Genomic DNA, 22,428 nt, shown 5'->3' on the forward strand with positions numbered 1-22,428 from the left:
CACATTTCTGATTCGGTAGCTCTGGGGGAGCTGAGCATGGCGTTTCTAACAAGTTCCTGGGTGATGCTGAGGCTGCTGTTCCAGGGACCGCACTTTGAGAACCACAGCACTAAAGGGACTGGGATCTCCGGTGGCCCAGTAACAACATCACTAGCAAAGAAAAAGCTAGAGGAGAAGAAGTAGACACATGCTAGGGGAGAGAGGAGAGCAGGCCACCAAGTGTACAGATCAGCCCATGTGTTAACCATTTGAGTGCACTTACCACGGCAGCAATTTCTGCTCCGGTTTTGTGGTTTAAAGCAGCCAGTACGATCGAAGCAATAAAGAAAAAGAAAGTGCTGAGTCCAGTGTTGACCAAATCCTAAAAAAAAAGATAAAACCACCTGAAAAGAATCATTTCATGCTTTGCCCTAAAAGCAACTGAAGAACTTTCAAAACAGGAAGCACAGTACCCAGGCTCTCTGAGGGCTCCATGTTTCAATCGTGATGGCCCAGGGTATTGGTCACACAAAGGAAGGCAAAGATGGTAACAGTTTATGATGCTACTTGATAAATCACCAGAGCAAAATCCAACTTTTAACCAAGCATGTTACCATTTCTTAATGACTTATTATAGAAACCCAAACTGCTAACCCATCAAGGACATGCACGCTAATTACCATTTAGAGTTCTATTGTCATCTTTTAAAAACACATTCAGATCATCTTGGCATGGACAAAACTCCCCGGGAGTCCAGAAGGTACAGAAACTGGTGAAACCCCCTCCTTCGTATGTGACATCTCAAGCGCACTGTTCTCAGACCCAGAGGACACACACAGCCAGACCTCATACTCTTTCTTACGCATGGTCCTTGAGGCCTTGTGCTGCTAAAGCCTAGGGGATTTTCTCCTAAGCTTCTTGCACAAAGCAAACTGGGTTACATATCCAGTGCTTCGAAGACTTAACTCCCGCCTTACTTCTTGAGAGGAACATAGCACAGTGATTAAGAGCCACAGCCAGACGAGGGTCCGAACCAACCACGACTTTGGACAAGCCACTTTGCTTCTCTAAAGTGTGTTTTACGTGAGCATAGTACCCCCTCCTCCCGGAGTTGTTTTAAGGATTAAGTAGAACAATGCACGTGAAGGACAAGGCACAATGCTCGGGTTAGAGTTAGGGTTCCCTGCATGTTTACTGTCACTTCTGTCATTAATACTTCAGCATCAGGTCCCTGACAGCCTGGGTCATACCAGAGTGCCTCTGCGATCTCCACTGGGAAAGAAAATCCACATGAAATCCTACACTGCTTAAGCGCCAGGCTGACTGTAGCATCACCAGGTGGGTCCTCCTGGCTGGCCTGGCTTCATCATACGGTGCTGCACCTGTATGACCAGGACCCTCCTGGTCAGCGCTTCTGGGCGGGCTCACGGAGAGCAGCAAGGACTGACTAAGAAACTGTTCAGAAAGGTCTGCCAGCAGGACAGTTCTCACCATGACAGGCATTAAGACATGGCAAATTTTTCACAAAGTCAAACCAGGAAGTGTTTAGTTACGCTCAGCTCTGGGTAAGGTGCTACAGGGATAAAAAAGAATATAAAATGTATTTTCTAATCCAAAGACTATCTAGAACTCGGGAAGGTGTTTTATGATACAATGCTGAGGCCAAACAAAATAGTAGGTACTTTAATGGTGACTATATAAAAATATAAATGTGGAACAGGGCCAAAAGGTATCAGATTTTGAAGAGGTTCATATTATGTGTCTATGAATTCCACATTTGGAAATCCACTTTCAACATCATACTAGTGCAAAAAGGTCTAAGTAAAAGGATGTTCATCATGATATTATTTAAAACAGCAAAAGACTAGAAGGAAACAAAAGGCTCAAGAATGGGGGGTTTGTTAAATAAAATGGCTTTCCATCATCGAACACTATGCAGTTCATTAAAAATACTGACATAGTTGCATATTCAACATGGAAGATACTTGAGATAGTTTAAATGAAAAGGCATGATTTTAATGGTTCCATTTTTCTCCACTCACATATTAAAACATACATGCATATGTGAAAGATAGCCTAGAGAAAAGAGCCTAGAAGGTGATACCCAAGTATTACAAGGGGTTAGCCCTGGATGGGTTATCATAGAGGATTTTTTCACAGCTTTATTGAGATATAATTCATATACCACAAAATGCACCCAATTAAAATGTACGAGTCAATCACCACAATCTAATTTTAGAGCATTTTCAGCACTCCAGAAGGAAACTTCGCACTTCTTAGCAGTTAATTCTTCACCTCTCCCCTAATCCTAGGCAACCACCAACTTGCTTCCTGTCTCCATGGATTTGCCTCTCTGGACTTTTCATGGACACTGATTTATGTAACGTGGTCTTTTGTGACTGGCCCCTTCCACTTAGTGTAATAGTTCAAAGGCTCCTTCATGTTATAGCATATACCAATACTCCATTCCTTTTTATTACTGAATAATATTCCATTGTACAAATGCACCACATTTTATATATCTTTTCATCAGTTTTTGGACATTTCAGTTGTTTCTACTTTTTGATTATTATGAATAATGCTACTGTGAACTTACAAGCTTTTGTGTAGACATATGTTTTCATTTCTCTGGGGTCATCACATCATTTTATTTTTTTCTGTTTTATTATCTACATTTTCCAGTTATTCTATAACAAACACTTATTACTTACATAGTTTAAAAGGCGAACTAAAATACTAGAAAACTTAGTCAGCATCAACTGTGTGGGTTTCTTAGCCAGGAAACAAAATCAAGGCTTGTAGATTCATCCTTCATATTAGGGGGCACACCTGGGCATGCCCTCAGATGTGGGTTTTTGGAGTTTTTCACTCAACATTGGTGCTTAATTTTTTTTAAAGTTTTTAATGGGACGTGTACTCTATCAGCCACATGCTTTCCAGTTTGCCACAGTCTTCCCCACCCACTTCAGTCTCACACCCAGCCCCTTCATGTTTCCTGTCTGGCCCCTAAAACACCCGAGGTGGCGGCACCTTATGCTGGGACATGAAGGGGAAGGTCGCCCTCACACGCACGTGCTTCTGGTCTCTCCTTCAGTGACACACCACAAAGTACAGCTGTGAGCCCAAGAAACTGCAGACACAGTTCCACAGGATCTGGCCTAGAGGGTGCTAGCTCAAGGCCTCTTGGCCATAACTGGCCTATTCATAGGTTTGACTTGTACAGTGTTCAAAAGAAATCTGAACAAGCCAACATTTAAACTCCAGAAGACTGCACATAAAAAACTAACTTCTAAAAAAGCAAAATAAAACCCAACTTCTAACTGTTCTTGAAAAACCGTTCCAGGAGTCTCATGAAGCCAGGACACAGCGGGCTGGGGCTGAGTAGGAGAGCCACCTCTCCATCTCCCCGGGCCCGGGCCCATGTTCCCACTTGCCCATTTATGTCACATGCCCAGCGCCAGCAGACCCCGAGTCTATAACCCTGCTCCAGTCCCAGGGAATGGGCCACCCTACAACATGCCTCACCCTTCCATACTCTGTGCCTGGCACGCACCTATTCATCCTTCAAGGCCCACCTGGAATCTGGCATTCTCTGAACTTTCCCCAGCTGATCCCACTCCAGGCTGCCTGTCCTGAGGAATCTACTCCCTCCGTGCCTGTGTTCTTCCAAGCCTCACACAAAACTGGACCATAGGGAGCACACAGACCACAGGAGAGCAGCTTGCATCTGCCTACCCTATGCTTTCAGTTCCCAAAACCTGGCACAGAGCAGCTGTTTGACAGTTTGCTGAACTAGTCACAGATGAGGCACCTGTAAAAACAGGGTCAGCCCTGGGCTGTCCCTGCGCTCGCTCCCAAACCACTGGGCTCTGTGGCTGGCTCCAGTCTCAGCACTACACATGGATGCGAGAGGAAGTTTCCAACCACTTGGTTCACACTGTGCACTGACTTGTGCTCAAACAGCCCCGGTATCAGGGACAATCCTAAGATGGCCGACAGTGGCAGCGACTATCTATGCAGAGTCTATTGTGCCAACCACATAACTGCCAGTGTCTCACTCAGTCCAAACTTCATTTTGATCCAAAATAGCTACGAGGCAGGACATGTTATTCTGTTCTACTTGTTTAGATGAGGAAACTGAGTCCCAGAAAGGATGAGTGTGGTATAATGAAAAATATATATTTCGTCTTTGTCCCCAGTTCCTTAGAATTTCCTGAGTGATAGGAGTGTCTTGTGTCATTCATACTGTTTTCAGCTGTCCCTGAGTTTATGCTAATGAGGTGACTCTCTGGAGCCCGTAGATAGTTTCAGGATGGGGGCTGGTTACCAGAAAACCAACCAGGTGATTAGATGGTTGGAACTTTCAGCCCTACGCCCCAGCCTGCAGGGAGGCAGAGGGGCTGGGGACGGAGTTCAGTCTCCAAATGGCCGCTGATTTTAATCAGTCGTGCCACATAATAAAACCGCCATAAAAATCCTGAATGATGGGGTTCGGGAGCTCCCGAGTTGGTGACTATATCCACGTGTCGGGAGGGTGGTGCACCCAACTCCAGGGGGCCGACTCCAGCCCTTGGGACTCTTCTGGACGCTGCACTATGCGTCTCCTCCATTTGGCTGTTCCTGAGTTGCATCCTTTATAACAAGCCAGTAATCATAAGTAAAGCACTGTCCCAAGTTCTGTGGGTCATTCTAGGGAATTATCAAACTTGGGGAGGGCGTGTGGGAACTCCCCCATCCACAGTTGGCAGGCAGAAGGGCAGGTGAAACTGGTAAACAGTTAGCCATTGATGATTAGGGAGCTAGTAACTAAAGGTTTTTTTTTCTTTTTTGCAATTACTGATTATAGCTTTTGGTTGCTCACCTGCCCATTGCTAACTGTGCTGCTGAGGCAATGTGCTCTCTGCCTCCAAGTTGGTTCCTATAGGTAACATCTCCCTGGTGCCTGGGTCACCATGGTAATGGGGGTGTGCGCTGTTTTTCATGAATTAGAACTCCTCATCCACTTCAGGCCAGTTGAGACCACCAACCCATCAACTGGGCCCAGGCAGATGCCCATTAAGTGACCTTTTGACGTCCAGAAGCTAAAAACTCTACCCTCAGATCATGCTAATGCCGCCATTTTGTGAACATGCGTCCTGTGAAGAGGCATGGAGTCTGACTACCCTTGGGCAGACCATGAATTACCTCACCCCTCCTCACCTCCAATCATCTTTCTCTACATTTCAGACTACTTTGCCCCCTACCCCATAGATATCCCTGAGTCCCCATTTTCGGGCAGGCAGATTTGAGACTCATTCTCCTGCTTCCTCACTTGCCTGCCTTGTGATTAAACCCTCTGTCTGCTGCCATCTCTTTGTCTTGTTGTTTGGCTTTCTGGGTGACGGGCAAAAAAAACGAAAAGGGTTGGGTAACACAGGTCACCAGGAACCCCATTTTGTGGCTGGTGTCTGATGTGGGGGCAGTCTCCTGGGACTGAGCCCTTAACCTGTGGGGTCTGTGCTAACTCTGGGAGTTAGTGTTAGAACTGAATTGAACTGTTGGACACTCAGTTCATGTCAGAGAATCAGAGAATTGCTTGGTGTGGAAAAACTACACAGATTTGGTGTCAGAAAAAAAAAATCACACATCTATCAAAAGTGGTGTCAGAAAGGGGCTGGCCCCGTGGCCGAGTGGTTAAGTTCACGCGCTCCGCTGCAGGCGGCCCAGTGTTTCGTTGGTTCGAATCCTGGGCGCGGACATGGCACTGCTCATCAAACCACGCTGAGGCAGCGTCCCACATGCCACAACTAGAAGGACCCACAACGAAGACTACACAACTATGTACTGGGGGGCTTTGGGGAGAAAAAGGAAAAAAATAAAAAATCTTTAAAAAAAAAAAAAAAGTGGTGTCAGAAAATACCACACAATGAGTCATAGCCAAGGTCTCAGGGCTCTGCAAGTGGCCCCTCTGGGTGACTCTAGACTGTTCTCAACTCACCACAGCACCCAGCCTGGGTTCTCAGATCGGGAGAGGTCTGTAGGAGGAGCAGAGGCTGCTGAGAAGGAACACCAAGGAGGAAGAAGAAAAACCAGGAGAGTGTGGTGTCTCACAAGAGGCAAGAGTAGAGAGTACGGCCGGCAGGAAGGACTATGCGTTCCATAGCAGCTACCGCTGAAAGGTGTAGTCGGAGAAGACTGAAGAATAACCAGAGGATCCAGGCACACAGGGCCCAATGAGCCTGACCAGAGGACTTTCAAGCACGTGAAGTCAGGCTAGGGGACTCGGGGGAGGGGCAGTAGTTGTGCCTGGGAAGGACACATGGGAGGCTTTGGGGTGTTGACACAGCCTATCTCTTGACCCAGGTGGTAGCTACACAATCTTTATGAGTCTTCATTAAGCTGTATGTTCACTTTTACAAGTTTTCTGAACATGCTGTGTTTGGCAATAAAAGGTGAGAAAAGAGATTTGGAGGCAGGGAGGTAGAGAAGGCATGCACAGACGACCCTCCTGTTTATGAAGTCTGGCTGAGCGGGCCATGACGGGTGCTGAGTGCCAGCTCAGGAGAGTGGGGGCCCCCCCAGGCTTTCAGTGGTCGGAAGGAGATGGAAGGAGAGAGGGACAGGGTGGGGAGGAGCCTGTGGCACTAATCAAGGTAAACACAGGTGGGGCCCATGGGTGTGTGAGCTCCTAAGATACAGAGAAAAACACATCCAGCAGGAGAAGTCCCACAGATTCATAAAAACAAAACAAAACAAAACAGTGGTCTCAGCACCCTCCTCTCCTCCTGAGCCCTCCCAGCAGTTGTGGCGCCCGCAGAGTTCTCCCCTCAGAGGCAGAGGGTGAGGCGGCCCATTGTGCTTTCCTGTGTCTCTCTGACCGATTCCCTTTGAGCTCACGCACATGCTTATTTGCAAAGAAATATCAAGAAAACCCAGTGCTATTAAGTTTCTTTTCTCATTTAGCACAGTAAGGACAAGTAACACAAGTCCAGGACAAGGAGCCTGGGAGTGACCAGCCCTGAGCTTCCCACGCCCATAGGGAGGGTAAGGCTACCAACCAGGGTGAAGGACCCAAACTATGGAGAGAAGAGGACACATGTCCACTCAAGACTCTCTGGTCAAACCACCAACCCTCAGGGTCCTCCCAGTTTCTTTGAATTTAAAAACATTCCTAGGCTTTGCAAGTTATTGGCATTTTCTTCATATTTACAATTCTTCCTGAATCAATACTTTTGTAATCGGCTTTTGGGTCCAGTACGAAAATATGAAAATATATTAATTCCATTTTTTCTTTCCCATATTCTGAAAATACCAACATTATCAATCTTCTCAGAAGACCACAAAACTGAAATGACATCTCTAAAGGGGTCAGAATAATTGCTATGATGTTTCTACCGCTGGTGAAGATTCGATGTATTTTATAGTTTTATTTAACCCAGTAAAGAAATTTAACATTTCACAGTTGAGTTACAATGGAATATTTAAGTATCAAAATGAACGGGAACCAAACATGACATGGAGAGATTCCAACTTCCCCTTGGAGCCCAGGAGCACCCGATCCTTTCATGGTCAGAGAGGGGTGACTCGTACTCACTGTCAGGTTCCAGTTGATCTGGGGGATCCTCATGTGAAGGTTGAGACTGAACAGAATCAGCAAGACTCCAGTCACCACAAATGCACTACAGCTCACAAACTCAAAAAAGTAGAGGCCTTCACACGGGGAGCACTCCATGATGGTCTCTATGCAGATGAACGCAATCAGGGCCAAAATCTAGGAAGAAAATTGGAAACATACATGTATGTGTATATTTAGTACACATCCATGCACATATGTGCCTGGCACATTTAAATATAACTCAACCACCACCACCACATACACCCGCAGAGCCTTCCTCTGGGGACGGCAGTATCGCTGTCAGGAATGTGATCTGATTCAATTCTTACGTAAGAACCGGTAGAGGGGCCTTAAGGAAAGGATCAAATTCCTAACATGAACTGAGCCCCCCACAGCACACTGCGATGTTCTGAGTCCTTCCTCTGCCACTAGTAAGGGGACACTGCCCGTGCACGTTTCTGATTTATAGTCTCTACCACGGTTATGCCAAACATTTCGAGGGCAGTATCCTGATGGTACCCATTTTATGCCATCTGCAACTACCTTGCTGGTTTACACTGAGCTCACACAGAATGACTGGGACCCCTGATGGCCTCAAGAGAAGGGTTGGTATAATCCTCCTTCCCCCCAATTATAAACTGCCTAAAACTGAGGCCCACTTAATTAATTCATGAGCTTTTTTAAAGTTTATCGTTGGACTTGATCACAAAAAGATGGGCTGGCAGTTTATAACAACATTTAAAAATCTCCCAATAAGAGAATGAATTTCTTTCTGAAAGACCAAAGTAACATTCCAGCAATATGTCCCAGGAGGCGGCAGATCATAAAGTCAAACAGGTATCAGTGGGAATTACCAGGTGAACATTTAAAGGAAGATTTCAGGGGAAGGGTGAGGCTCAAAGGCTGAGGTAAGGGCCCCGTGATCAAGGGAAGATCAGGTGGTCTTGCACCTGACACCAGGTCAGTCTTGGGCTCCTGGCCCCTACTCCACTTCTTTAAGTGGACACCTCGCGGCTCATCACTTGTCAAGCCTGTGCCAGAGCTGCCAGGCCAGGCCCCACCTCAAGGGTCAAGGAAGTATAGGCAGAAAGCTCTGTGGTCCCAGGTTTGTCCTTAGAACCAGTAACATCAGCATCACCAGGGAGCTTGTTAAAAATTCAGAATCTCCACCTCCCCTCCTTGACCTAGAGTCAGAATCTGTTTTTTTGACGAGATCCCCAGCTGATTAAAGTGTGGAAGCATATGAGGCACGGGCTGTTCTGGGGCCCTTCTCCAACTACTGGAGTCCCACTAGTGCTTTTCAATGCTCTGCTCAACGCCGCCTTCTCCCTGTGTCTTCCCTGATTGAGTCTCTCCCTGCCAGACATGATTTGATTTCACCCTCTCCCAGGAAAGCTTGCTCGTGTGTGATTGTATTCTACCCATCTTCGTACTTCCCATTACGCATCTCTCTGCCTCCCGAGCTTTTTGAGAGCTTGTGCTAGTCCGTCTCTCTCTACTCCCAAGGCACCAAGGACGGTAACTGGCACACCGCTCGCAAATGGGGGCTCAGGGAGCCACTAAACACCTACATCAACAATTCCTGCCCTACCTGTCAGTGTCTCCACATGATAGGAAGGCTGGCTCTGCTTTTTCCATTGTCGATACTTCCACACACTGATTGTAAAAGACACCTTTCCTAACAATATGTAGTCTTTTCACATTTCTGAGTCAACACATTAAAGATATGGGTCTTTACACACACACCTTGTGCTTCTCCTAATGGCTCTCCTTATAATTCTCTACAGAACCAGAGACTTTAAAGCTCCATCTGAATTACATGCCTGACTTGCAATCAATTCACAAAGAAATAGTTCATATAAGGAAAACTCCTAAACCTTTTTTTTTTTTTACCCCTGTAATTGGATCTAGTAATCTTGGGCAAGAAATAACACACTGTTCTGATGAGTTACAAATGTTTCTGGTATGCTAACTTCAACCATATTTGTGTGGGAAGATAACACCTACATTCTTAAATATTAAAATAAAAATGGTTTTAAGAATATGCAAATCTCATAGGCCATTCAGTTTAGCAATGAACAGACACAAATCCCTGCTCTCTAGCTCATATTCTAATGAAGGAGACGTTTTTAAAGATTAAACTGAAAATACAGTATGTTAGGCAGTGATAAGTACAAAGGAGAAAAATCAAAGCAGGGAAGGAGAATGAAACGTAACCAGAGCAAGGGTGTTTGAAATTTTAGGCAGAGTGACCATGGAAGTTCTCACTAAGAAGGTTCTAGATTATTACAAAGCTTATTATGGTTTATTACAAAGGACATTAAAGGATAGGAATGAACAGCCAGATGAAGAGACACACAGGACAAGGTCCAGAAGAGTCAGAATACAGCAGCTTCTGTCCTCGTGGAGTGTGGAGAGCACCACCCTCCAGGACACAGATGCATTCTAGTTCATCAACTGGAAGCTCATCAACTCTCCGGTTCAAGGGCTTTTGTAGAGCTTAATCTGTAGCCCCCCTCCCGGTCCCAGAGGCCGGTATGTGGGGTGTGGTTCCCCTGGCAACCGGCCCCCATCCCTAGGTACTTTCTGAAAGCCATTTCAGTAACACAAACTCAGGTGTCGTTGAAAGGGGGTTGTATATCAAAAGACATCTCTTACAACTTAGGAAAATTCCAAGGGTTTCAGGAGCTCTGTGGTAGGAATGGAATGAAGACCAAAGATATCTATCTTATTATAAATCACAATATCACAAGTATTCATAGGTAGGGAGAGACAGATAGACGATATACACATACACACGGCTATACACACACAATAGTCAATCACGGAATGATAGGTACTTAGGTGGTTTCTAATACTCTGTTTCTAATAAGCAGCATACTTTTTTGGCCTGCCTTTTGGTACAGCAAATGTCAAATTTTCCTCCAGCACAGTATATTATAACAATTATTTAAGTAAAACTTACATACTAACAGACAAGAAGAAAATAAAGACTCAAAGTTAAACTAGAAGCCAACAACTTCCAGGCAACCAAAGAGTCAAAAGGAACATAACAATTCTGCAGTGGACAAACGTCGCACACAAAATTGTAGAGACGTTCAACAGGACGCAGATAAGCAATAGCTATCGTAGCTGCTAATCGGGAGATCACGGGCATCCTTGGAGACAGTTCTTTCCATGTAGCACCGACCAATTGACCAGGAGTAAATATTTTCACAGTTGATAAGCAGATTGACATTCAGAGGTCGTCAGATTTCCACAACTGTGACTAATTATGATTGGCAACATCAAAAAGCAGGAAGGGAAGGAGAAAAGAATTGGCTGATTAAGTTACTATGAAACGTTTTAAAATTTCATAAAACCCCGTTACCACTGGTGGGAGTGTCAACGGTCAGGACGTTTGTGGAGGGCGGTGGCAATCACGAGTCCCGTTCACCAGGACACCCAGTTCCCCTCCTCCCGAGCGCAGGGCAGGGTTGGAGATCTGTGCTGTGAGATGTTCCCAAGGCGGCTTTGTTCTCAAGATGATGATGCTTATGCTACAGAACTCCACACTCGCCCCTCCAACTTCTTTTCTATCACAACTCCTTTTGCCAGGTGGTGACAGAATAGCAATGGGCATTTGGGGATTTGGCTAATTGGAAGTTGAGTGAGAGAGATGTTAAATTTGGGTTTAGCTGTCACTTCCACATGTAGTTATCGTAGCCTTCCCACTGTAGGAATGGTTTCCAGATATGCTCTGATCTGACATCATGACGAAGAACCAGGCCCTAAAATTCACAAGATAAATGTGTCCTGCAATGCCAAGCTATTAGTATGCATGTGGTGGGGAGAAACGGGGTTTGAAACATAGAGCCAGACGCTAGTCTCTGAAGAATTCTTTAGATCATCAAATGCATAACACTGTATGTGAGCAATTCTGCTTCATCGGTGCCTAAATGGTAGTTGTGCCCTGTCAGGAATATACTCAATAATGCAGACTATGCAGTTATGACCACATTATACATTTTCTTCCTTTTTGGTGGGAAACACATGAAATGGAATTTATCAGAATTTCAGGGTTTGTAGGGCAGAAACCTGTAGCGGTACTACAAAGAGTGGGTACATATGTGTGGGAGACTACGATTCATGCATCCCAGTGTATCAGATCGCATGGTGGTCTATCTGACAAATCTCGAGTGGACAAAGTCCGACAGTCTCAAATAAAATGGCACACAAAACTGCCTCCAATGCACTGAAACAGCCTGAAGAAACAAATGTCCCAGTGACAATCTCCTACACATATTCATCAGTAAGTTGACGTAGGTAATATAGTGTCAACCTACAAAAACAGAAGCCAGGTTTTAAGAGGCAAAGCGTTTATTTGCGATGAAACAATTGCAATTCGGGAAGCACAGATTCAGGCAGAAATCCAAATAGTGTCCCCAATACAGGAGAGGGGCTCAGAGTTTTTATGGGAAAAAGGGAGGATGAGGCGAATTGCATTAAAGAAGAGTTCACTGGTGCTAGATGAGGTAAGGGTGGGTTTGTAATTCACAGATTGGCTTGACGTTCAGTCAGCAGGCAAAAGGCTAGACTTGGGCTTCATTGATTGGTTAGCCATTCGGTCATCAGCAAAGTCCAATGCCATCAGTCCTTACAAACAGGACATTCTTGTCCTTACTGACTTCTTGGAGTGTTGGTGGTTTGGTCCAGTTTGAAAGATAAAGAAAACAAGAGGTGCAAGGCAGTTCCTCTTTCTGAAATGGCTGCTCCAGCTCTGTTTGAATATGGCTCCACTCACGTCATCTTTCACAAGACCGTATTGATTGTATAATGATGTCGCTCGATACAATGTAGTGGCGGTCTAAAATCTCAATGGTTCTGGTGTACATCTACATTTCAGATTGATTTTGTATACTTTTTCAGAATTAACTGATCGTACTAAAATTCGAATACGATCTATTTTAGTGAAGGTCAAAAACAAAAACAGAAAGAAAACACTTTTTAAATTCATAATTTAGTGCTTCTCATTCTAAATACTCACTATTGTACCTAGTTTTATAGTTTTAATTTTATCTATTTTTCCTTAAAGTCGGCCTCCAAAATTGTACGGGTCTCAAGCCCCTCAAAACCTGGATCTGCTTCCGAGTTTGCACAGTGAACGGTGAGGGGATGAGGTATCCACTGCTTCTGGCGGCAGCCTTTAGGAACCATGAACAGTTTTGCCATGCGCCCTCCCCCTTCCACAGCAGCCAGCAGTGTTCCAGGTCAGGGGACACTCTGAGGAAGGCGGATGGGCAGCTAGCTTCCCAGCGACCTGAGATGAGTGTGTAACATGAGTGAGAAGGAAACCTTCCTGGTGTTAAGCCACTGAGATTTTAGATTTGTTAGTACAGCATAATCCAGCTCACATTGACTAGAAAAGACTCTTTGGCCTTATGTTAAATTTGCACAGGTCCTGGGTATCTATCACGAAACGGAGAAGTTTACAGGATGAATATGTTACCACCCCACTCACTCTTGAAGACAGCAAATCCAAATGGTTTTTACAGACAAATCCTTATCAGATTGTCAAGCTAAAGACATTGACGATGTTATTTAAACTCCTTTAAGACAAAGAAAAGCATAAAATATTCAGAATTTCAGGAATCCATCTATGTGGTAGGATTGTAGAAAGAGTTTTTTTTTTTTTTTAATTTAGGCTTCTTTTATTTTCCAAAATTTCTACAATGAGTTTGTGTGTTTTTACTTTAAAAGTTAAATATTCTACGTATAAACACTTTTCTGAAACATCCAGGTTTATTTTCAGTTAAATGTTAGTGACCTCCAAGAATCAATCAAAACAAATAAGTTTTGAAACCATTCATGAATATTTTTAAATGACATTAAAAACTTTAATGGAAAATGAAAGTCACTCTGCAAGTCCACGTTGGTCCCATTTCTTTATCAGAAGAGTTCACCATCTCTAAAGCTTCCCGGACAGCACACAGTCCTACTTCCTGGCCACCACTGCACTTGAGCACAGGGAGTGGGCACAGAAGAGCCTCCAGGCCGGCACATAATGCGGAGGCCAGCCTTGCCCTCACTAATGTGATGACAAGGACCCCCAGGAAGGAACGGTGTCCCTAATATTTATGAAGACGTCTTTGAAGATTACACAAAATCCTAATCTTCCTTGATCACCAGTTTATCAAAGGATCTAAGGAAACTTCTTTTAAAATATACGTAGAAGCAAAAGTCACAGTATTTAAAAAACAATTTTAAGGAGTCTAAAAAACCACCAGATGCAAAAATGACTATCCACTTGAAGACGTCTATGACAACGTGAATCTGTGGTGGCTCCTATGGGGCCCGACAACTTCCTCAGTGACCCTCATCGCTGTGTGGCACCTGGAGGCTCGCTGTGCTTAGGGGCTCAGCTCCAACCCAGCCAACAAACCCCATCATACACACAAAGACAGATAACCAGCCAGGTAGCAGGGGCTCAGCGCCCGGGGAGGCATTGAGAGTTAGAAGACGGAAGGCCTGGCCACAGCAGGCGGCCTCCGGGAGAGCACCGGACTCAGGTGTTCTCAGAGGAAAAGCAGCAGAGGAAAGTGTGTGGGAGGGAGTTCCTCTCCTTCAAACAGTTCCTTGGTTGGGGGTGAGGTAGAGGGCAGGGAGAGACCATGGTTCCCCTCACCAAAGTGCCCCTGTTTTTACGTTTATATTCCCACTAGCAGTGGTTCCTAAACTTTTCTGACCAAAGGACAGAACACCTGTGAATAGCCTGCTGCGCTAACGATCCAAGGGAGCGTATCTGCAAATCATCTGTGTGGTTTAGACATTGGGAAAATATTTCTGCTGTGCTTAGAGAAAAAAAATTTTTTTAAGTTTGTAAACTACTAATGCAGCCTGATGCTTTGGGTTACGGAGGAGCCACCCTGAATTCACACACTGTGGGGGCTGTGGCCCCCGCCGCCACCAGCTTTGGGTTTCCTCGTGCTAAGCCCCATGATATTTCCATCCTAACTGTGTCCCTGGTCTTGGGGTACTCTGAGCACACCAGCACACTGACAGTTCTGAAAAGCCTCACAGTAAAAGACCTGTTTACCTTTACTAGACACATGGATTGTGTTAACTGAACACTAATCTTTTTTTCCCTACACACCTATTAACACTTTACACAGCAGTGTTTGGAGGGAAACCAGTTTGGGAAACAAAAAGCACGTGCTGGTCAGTAACTTTGTCAGGTCACGCACAATTTACAGGGTAAAATACAGAAGCTCATTTACCCAGGGTAGCAACTACTAGGGACCCTGTTAACTGAGTGACACACACACAACAGAGTCCAAAGTGCCTGCAGAATCGGACCAAGTCCTAGTCAACTCTAGCACGTTCAAAATTAAAATGTCTCTCTTCCCGCCAATACTGAAAAATATCTGAGATGAGACATGGCTTGTATTTAGCCACAAAGAGCCAAAAGGCAAGCTGTTAAAATGCTGCTTCTGCTGGGAGACCTCATGACATGCAGAACAGAGAATCCAGAGAGGGCCCAGGTGGTGACTGCACTTCAGCTCCATTCTTACCACCTCACAGGGGATGCTAAGATGGGATCCCGGAGCCAGAACTACAGGAGAGGCACGAGGCCTTTCCCAGGGGTTTTGAGCTGCTCTGTATATGCATATGTTTGCTAACTGACAGATCACCTTAAAACTAAGCTCCCAGGCCAGAAGCCATGTTGTATGGTCTGCAAAGGAGCTCAAATAGCATTGCCAGATACCTCAGAATAACAATGGCTTGCGTTTAGAGAGCATCAATAATGGAAGGGTGCTCTCAGGCCCTGTGCTGGGCATAGTCCATTTGTTATCTCTGATTCTTACGTCCACTCAGGAAGCAGTGGCATCTCCATCACGTGGCCCAGAAGGTTTGTCCAAGGCCCCAAGGCTAGTTCTTCCACATACCTCATTCTCCTATACCCTATGCCTGACACATACCTTACGCAGGGCCTAGTCCCTCCCTGCACCCTTGACCATGGACAAGAGCATGACAGCATAATTTCCCTTCAAGGAACACAGTGTGAGGCCTGGGAGCCAGTGCCGTGAGGGTCTCTGACAAAGCACACAACTTGCTTTACTCATTCTCAAAGGGATCTAACTACAGTAACATCTTAATTTCTCCAAGAAAACTAATTCTCAAGGGAGGCCATCCCACGTGGAAGGCAGATGTAAAATATTACCTTTCTCTCCCCCGAGGCAATAGAGCAATGAGCAAATATTTTTTGCTTGCGAAACAAAGGCACTAATTGCAGGTGTAAATGATTTAACCTGCAGCCAATGTCTGTGCATGTGATCTTTGTTGCCATTGTTTTTCTCCAGCTAACTAAACAGTGTGCAAGCTATGGATTTGAGAGATGCACAGAATTAAAAGAACACTACCTGCTCTGGAAGGGCAGGGACCCCCTCAGGAGCCAAAGTCACCCAGGATAACAGGGAGCACAATATAGGCAGTAGGATTAGTTAAACAAAGGAGGCAAGGGGCGGAGGTAAATAAGTTCCCTATTGTTGAGAAGGAAGGGAGAGATGAAGATAAAAGCAGGGTGCTGCCAAGGGCTCAGGGCAGTGGGAAGGGAAGAGAGGCCCAGGGCGGCAGCAGCGGCTCTGCCAGGTATGCCCAGGGGGCAGCTCGGCCAGCCCGGCCAGCCACACTGCAAGCTGTGCTCACGTCAAACCCCTGAAGGCTTTGTTTTCCACTGAACACAGAAGGGCTCAGGCCATTAGCGCTCCAGGAAGCTGTCGGCTTAGTTTGGTCTGAGCTCAGGCGGTGTTGCAAGGCCTACCCAACCAGTGCTCCTGACACATTTTTCAAGCAGGGTTCTACTGTGTAAATAATTTTGTTATTTTGGAATCCTAAAACCATACATAACTTAAGAGCTGAACTCATCAGGAGAGTGCATTTCAATTTCTTTTTTTGGCAAGACTCTCACTTTTAACATAAATTATTATACTTAACAGTGTAAGTGAGCTCTAACACACATGTATTAAACCCACAGGTTACTCATTGACAGTGTCTGGCCACAGCACAGAACACTCTTGGACAAAACATAACAGGCTTATTTTTGGACATTCAACTACCTAGAACACACAAACAGTATTACTCAACGAGGCGCAAAACATTTTCTTGTTTTTGAAAAATGTCTAAAAAACATTATGTGGTTTGATGATATAATCGCACATGATTTCAGAAAACCACAGGACGGTCAGCATCTTTCTTGCCAAAAGAATGCCCACAACATTTTACTGCAAATGCCACCGTGTCCAAGAAGCTACATTTTCAGACCGTTTGAATTAGTAATGGAGCAAAAACAATGCACATGCAGAGGACATAGGAAACAAGCTGCCTTCAAACACAGACGTCTGAAGATGTTTAACCATGCTGCTGGCTCTTGGGTTTTCTTGTCCTTCCTTTCTCATGTCCTAGCTTCACGGATGAAGCTGAAATCCCAGGAGGCAGCGTCACATCCCCACATGATGCAAAAGTCAAACCATCCCCCTGTCCTTCCTCTCCCAGTGAATTCTCAGGCACCTCCCCATCCTAACATCCCTGACAAACCACTTTAACCAAACGGGAAGAAGGGCGCTGCGTATCTCATTGGATGAGAAACCAGCAGGCCAAGAATAGCTTTTTGCTAAAGATTAATTAGGCCAAGATAGTGAAGTGCACATCCTAAGAGGCCAGGAGGAGGTCCAGCTCAGCCATGAGACCCACAGCGCTAACAGCCCCCAGCACCTCCCCGGGGAAGCTCCTGTGGGGGATGCAGTGAGCTAAGGGTTAGCGGTACAGGGAGGAGAGGGGCCTCCTCAAGTGGCCAAACTCTTAATGTGACTCCCAGGGCCTTGGGCACAGATCCAAGGACTTTCGGACCCGGACCTTACCACACAAATTCAAGGACTACCTATCAGCAGTCTCTGTAAAAGATGTCCCCAGCTCCAGAGACAACAGTGACCCTCCTAAGAAATTTGACATTCGCTGAGCCCTTCCACTGTGGGTCAATGCTGTGCTGGGCACTGCCACAAGCATTCTCTCATTTTATTTAATCTTCATTCCACTCTGTAACGGAACATGGTTGGCTGGTTGTTTTTTAATTGAGATACAATTTACATACCATGAAATTCGCCCATTTACAGTACACAATTGTGTTTTAATATATTCAAAGTTTTATACCATCATCATTATGTAATTCCAGAACATCTTCATCACCCCAAGAGGAAGAGCGTTTTTAATCCCCATCCTATCGATGAGGAAAATGAAGACAAAAGATGTTAAGCAACCCATCCAAGATGGCAAAGTCTCCAGCAGAGCTGGGCTTGAAACCCCAGTCCCTGAACCCTTAACAGCACTGGGTGATCACCCCTCCACCCACCCTTGACCTCCACTGCTCCCTTCTCATCCCGCCTTCCCATAGATGGTGGGTGCTCCCCAGGGCTTTGCCTCTGCTGCTTTCTCATCAGACACATGTCCCCAAAAGGTTTCCCTGATCTGGATTCCCACTCCTAAATCTACTTCTCTAGGCTGAACTTCTATCTAAGCTCAGATCCAGGCTGCAACACTCCCCCTCACTGGGCATCTCCACCTAAATGTCCCCAGACACCCACAAATGTGCGCACTCGGCAAAAAGCCCCTTGCCTGCCTCAGTTGATAGCATCAACAGCCACTAGCATAGCGACTTAGCATAGTGCAAAGGGTTGGGACTCTGGAGTCTCACAGTCCTGAGTTCTGATTTCAGCTCTGCCGCTTAGCTCTGTGACTCTGGGCACATTACTTCTCTTCTCCAGGCCTCTCTTTATTCATCTGTAAAATGGATGGGGACAATTCTTACTCTTATAGGGTTGCTATGAGCATTAAATCTAAAATACTTAGCAGCATGCCTGGCACATCAGAGTGTCATATAAATGGGAGCCGTTGTCATCACTATGTGAAGGGTCCAAGAGAACTCAGACGCAGCCCATCTTCACCAAGCTGAGTCTGGTGGGGGGATGTGCATGTATATGTTGTGCAGAACTTCCTTCCCTCCGAAGGCTCGATAATATTCCATTATATCTATATACCACATTTTGTTTATCCATTCACTTGGGTTGCTTCCACCTTTTAGCTACTACGAATAATGCTATGAATATGGGTGTAGATGTATCTGTTTCAGTCCCTGCTTTCAATTTCTTTGAGTATATACCAAGAAGTGGAATTGCTGGATCATATGGTAATGCTACCTTTAATTTGTAGGAATCAAAAATTTAAGCCTAAAAGAAGTAAAAGCATAAAAATCAAAGTAATTAAGTAAAAACTCAAGCCCTAAATTTAAATAGAAAATGTTAACATAAACTTTTCTTTTTTTAAAAAAATAGCTTCATCTACTGAAAAGGCCTAGAAATAATAACAATGAGCACCCCTAGTGCCCAGACGAGGCCTCTAAATATTCCCCACTAACAGGAACAAGAGCTTCTAGGAGAAACGACCGACTCAAGGTCAGGGGCAGGACATGCACAAGAGAAGCACATCAGAAAGCAAGGACACTGTCAACGACTCCTGAGGTTGTATCAGAAGGACCCAGGAGTCAACTTGAAGGGGCTCCCAACGGCCAACAATGAGACAAGATAAGCATCAAAATATATAAACAACATCTAAATTTTGGTTTCTAAATTATACTTTTTTTCACTGAAAGTGGCCACGGCTCCTCGGAGAATTCCAGGGCTGAGGTAGAGGAGTCTAAGATGAGCCTGGAAATCCTATGCTCAGAGAATGATGAGAACATGTCTAAAGGACAGTGGAGCCAGTTCAAAGGGGCTCCCACTGGCCAAATCCGGGACAATCTGAGCACCAAAATAAATCATCGTTGGGGCCGGCCCAGTGGTGTAGTGGTTGGGTTCAGCACATTCCGCTTCAATGGCCCGGGTTTGTGGGTTTGGATCCCAGGCACAGACCTACACTATTCATCAAGCCATGCTATGGCAGTGACCCACATACAAAATAGAGGACAGACTGGCACAGATGTTAGCTTAGGGCTGGTCTTCCTCAAGCAAAAAGAGGATGATTGCTAACAGATGTTTCCTCAGGGCCAATCTCCTTCACAAGAAAATAAATAAATGAATGAATGAATGATAGTTAAGTATCAAAATCTGTAAATAAAACATGAACCCATGAGTCCATTTATTTATATAATTTATTATACATTATAATATATGTCCATTTATTTACATAATTCTGTTTATTAATATAAACAAACAGAAGAGAAAGGAAAACTCTTCCTTACAGTTGAAAATCCAGCTAATAAATACAGAAGAAATGACGGATTTATAAAATTGCCATTTGGCAACGATCAACACAATATTTGATTCAAGCACAAATCATCAATGAATATTAAAATGGCTAAGTGAAAGTCTGAGAAGTTACAGGATTTTTACATAGTCTAGAAGTATCTCCCCACCAAAATACTTATTAATTACACGGGAAAAAAATTGTAACTTAGTGGAGAAGCCTAGCAGACATCACTTTACCAGTTAAAAATCACCAGTAATGGAACAAAGCTACATCATTTGCCTCTGATACGATGCACTGAAAAAAAGGGCATCATCATTTCTGCAGTATTCTTGACAATAACACAAAATAACCAGACTCTAAACAGGAGAAAACATCAGACAAACCCAAATTGTGGGACATTCTACAAAATAACTGGCCTGTATTCTTCCAAAATGTCAATGTCATGAAACACAAAGGCTGAGGATCTATTCCAGACTCAAGGAGATTAAAGAGACGCGACAACTGAATGCAACACATGATCCAGGATTTTCTCATACTGTAAAGAACAGTTTTTAGACAACCGGGGAAATGTGAATACGGTCTACAGTTGAGCTGTAGTATTGTATCAGTTTTCTTTTCCTGACTTTGATCATCGTACTGTGGTTACGCAAGAAAGTGGTCTTGTCTTTAAAGACACTGAAGTATTTAGGGATAAAGAGGCATGAAGTCTGCAATATACTCTCAAAAGACTTGAAATATTATATAAATATGCATATACACATGTATACAAACACACATACACAGAGAAAAAGAGAAAGTATAAAGCAAATGTGGCAAAAAGTTAACATTTGGAGAATCTAGGTGAAAGTATATATTATTTGTACTATTCTTGCAACCTTTATGTAAAATAAAAATTCTTTTGAAATGACCAGAAAATATTGAAATATATTAAATACATACGAATGCACGAGTTTGCATAGGCATTACAAGGGGGCAGAACCCCACTGTTCACCTGTGGAGGTTGCTAAAGTATCAGCTTGTAAATAGGCAAATTGATAAAAAGGAAAAGAATCAAGCACATACCTTGCCTTTCCTGTACAAACTGTATTTCAGGGTAATCAAACAGATGATAAAGAAAAGTTCCTTACAGCATTCCAGCTAATAAATGCAGAAAGAATGAATCAGACAAATCACCATTTTGTAATGGACCTACGCCAGAGTTTCTCAATCCACCAGAAAACTAGATGACGTTAACTTTGCTGGACTCAACCAAAAGATATTCTTTTTTCTGTCCACTTACTAAAGTCATTCTTCTAACTCCCACTCAAGTCACTGAAGCTTTGTCTGGCTCTTTCTTTAGCCCAAACCAGTCTTACTTCTCTCTATACTCCCTGCAGCTCTTGGTGTGCACTAGCCGTTCACACACTTCGTTCCTAAGGGGATCTTTTCAAAATTCTGATACCCACGCTGTACTCCAGAAGAAGGTTTCTCAAACTCGGCACTATTGACATCGTGGACCAGAAAATTTGTTGTGATGACTGTCCTGTGCATTGTATGATGTTTAGCAGCATCCCTGGCCTCCACCCACTAGATGCTGGTACTCATGCCAACCCCAACGGTGACAACCAAAAATTGTCTCCAGATGTTGTCAATATGTCCCCTTGAGGGGGAAAATCTCCTCCCACCTCCAGTGGGAACCACTGATTTTGATCATCAATGCCTGTTAAGCTACTAGGTAAAAGGATGACAAGGAATTTTAAATAGATGGGTCAGACTCACAACACTTGCACCCACCCATCAATCTTAGCCTCACTGAAAGGGAGAGAATCGGCATGACCGCCTTCCGGTGTGGATGCAGAAGGACGTCCACAGCAGCACCTATAAAGCTTTCTTGCAGACCCTCCCCCAAAATCAAGCCTCCAGAGTTAACCAGCTTATAGGAAACAGAAGAGGTAGAGGAACATGTTAAAATTACACTAGGATGAGGCCAGCAACCAAATCCAAAATGTGGGAAATTCTACACAACAAACTACCCCATTTCATCAACAAACAAATGGCATAAAAGGAGAGGGGGCTGTTACAGATTAAGAGAGACTTATGAAACAAACCAAGCAAAAGCAGTGTGTGGATCTTGTTTAGGTCCTAATTTAAACAAACCAAAAAGGCATTTTTGAGATCCCTGGAGAAAAATGAAGACATACTGGATATTAGATGACATTAAGAAATTCGTAATTGTTTAGATGTGATAATATTCTGGATGTGTCATTTGGGAAAAAAGTAACTGTTAGAGATGTGTACTAAGTATTTACAGTTGAAATGCTATGGTATCTCAGACTTGTATTAAAATACCACAACCAAAAAAAAGAGAAGACAGTTGATGAAACAAAAATGCAAAATGTTAGTAACTGTTGAAGCTGGGTGAAGGGAAAATGGGGATACATTACACCATTCTCTTTACTAATGTGATGGTTAATTTTATGTGTCAGCTCGATGGGTCACAGGGTGCCCAGATTAAACATCGTTTCTGGGTGTGTCTGTGAGAGTGTCTCCAGGTAAACAGTGGACTCAGCAGACTGCCCCCCCCTTTGCAGGTGGGCATC

General features: G+C 44.3%; 1 protein-coding gene across 1 annotated transcript in view; it reads right to left on the reverse strand.

Annotated features, from left to right (window-relative positions):
* CMTM4 (CKLF like MARVEL transmembrane domain containing 4) overlaps positions 1–22,428 on the reverse strand; it is a 58,733-nt gene that overhangs the window by 8,671 nt on the left and 27,634 nt on the right. Inside the window, exons 2-3 of the mRNA XM_023637131.2 lie at positions 7,553–7,729; positions 263–361 (exon numbers count right to left, since the gene is read on the reverse strand). Of these exons, the coding sequence (XP_023492899.1) occupies positions 263–361; positions 7,553–7,729 (276 nt within the window). The remainder of the gene's footprint in view (positions 1–262; positions 362–7,552; positions 7,730–22,428) is intronic.

The sequence above is a fragment of the Equus caballus genome, chromosome 3, assembly GCF_041296265.1.
Source record: "Equus caballus isolate H_3958 breed thoroughbred chromosome 3, TB-T2T, whole genome shotgun sequence".
Taxonomy (NCBI): domain Eukaryota; kingdom Metazoa; phylum Chordata; class Mammalia; order Perissodactyla; family Equidae; genus Equus; species Equus caballus.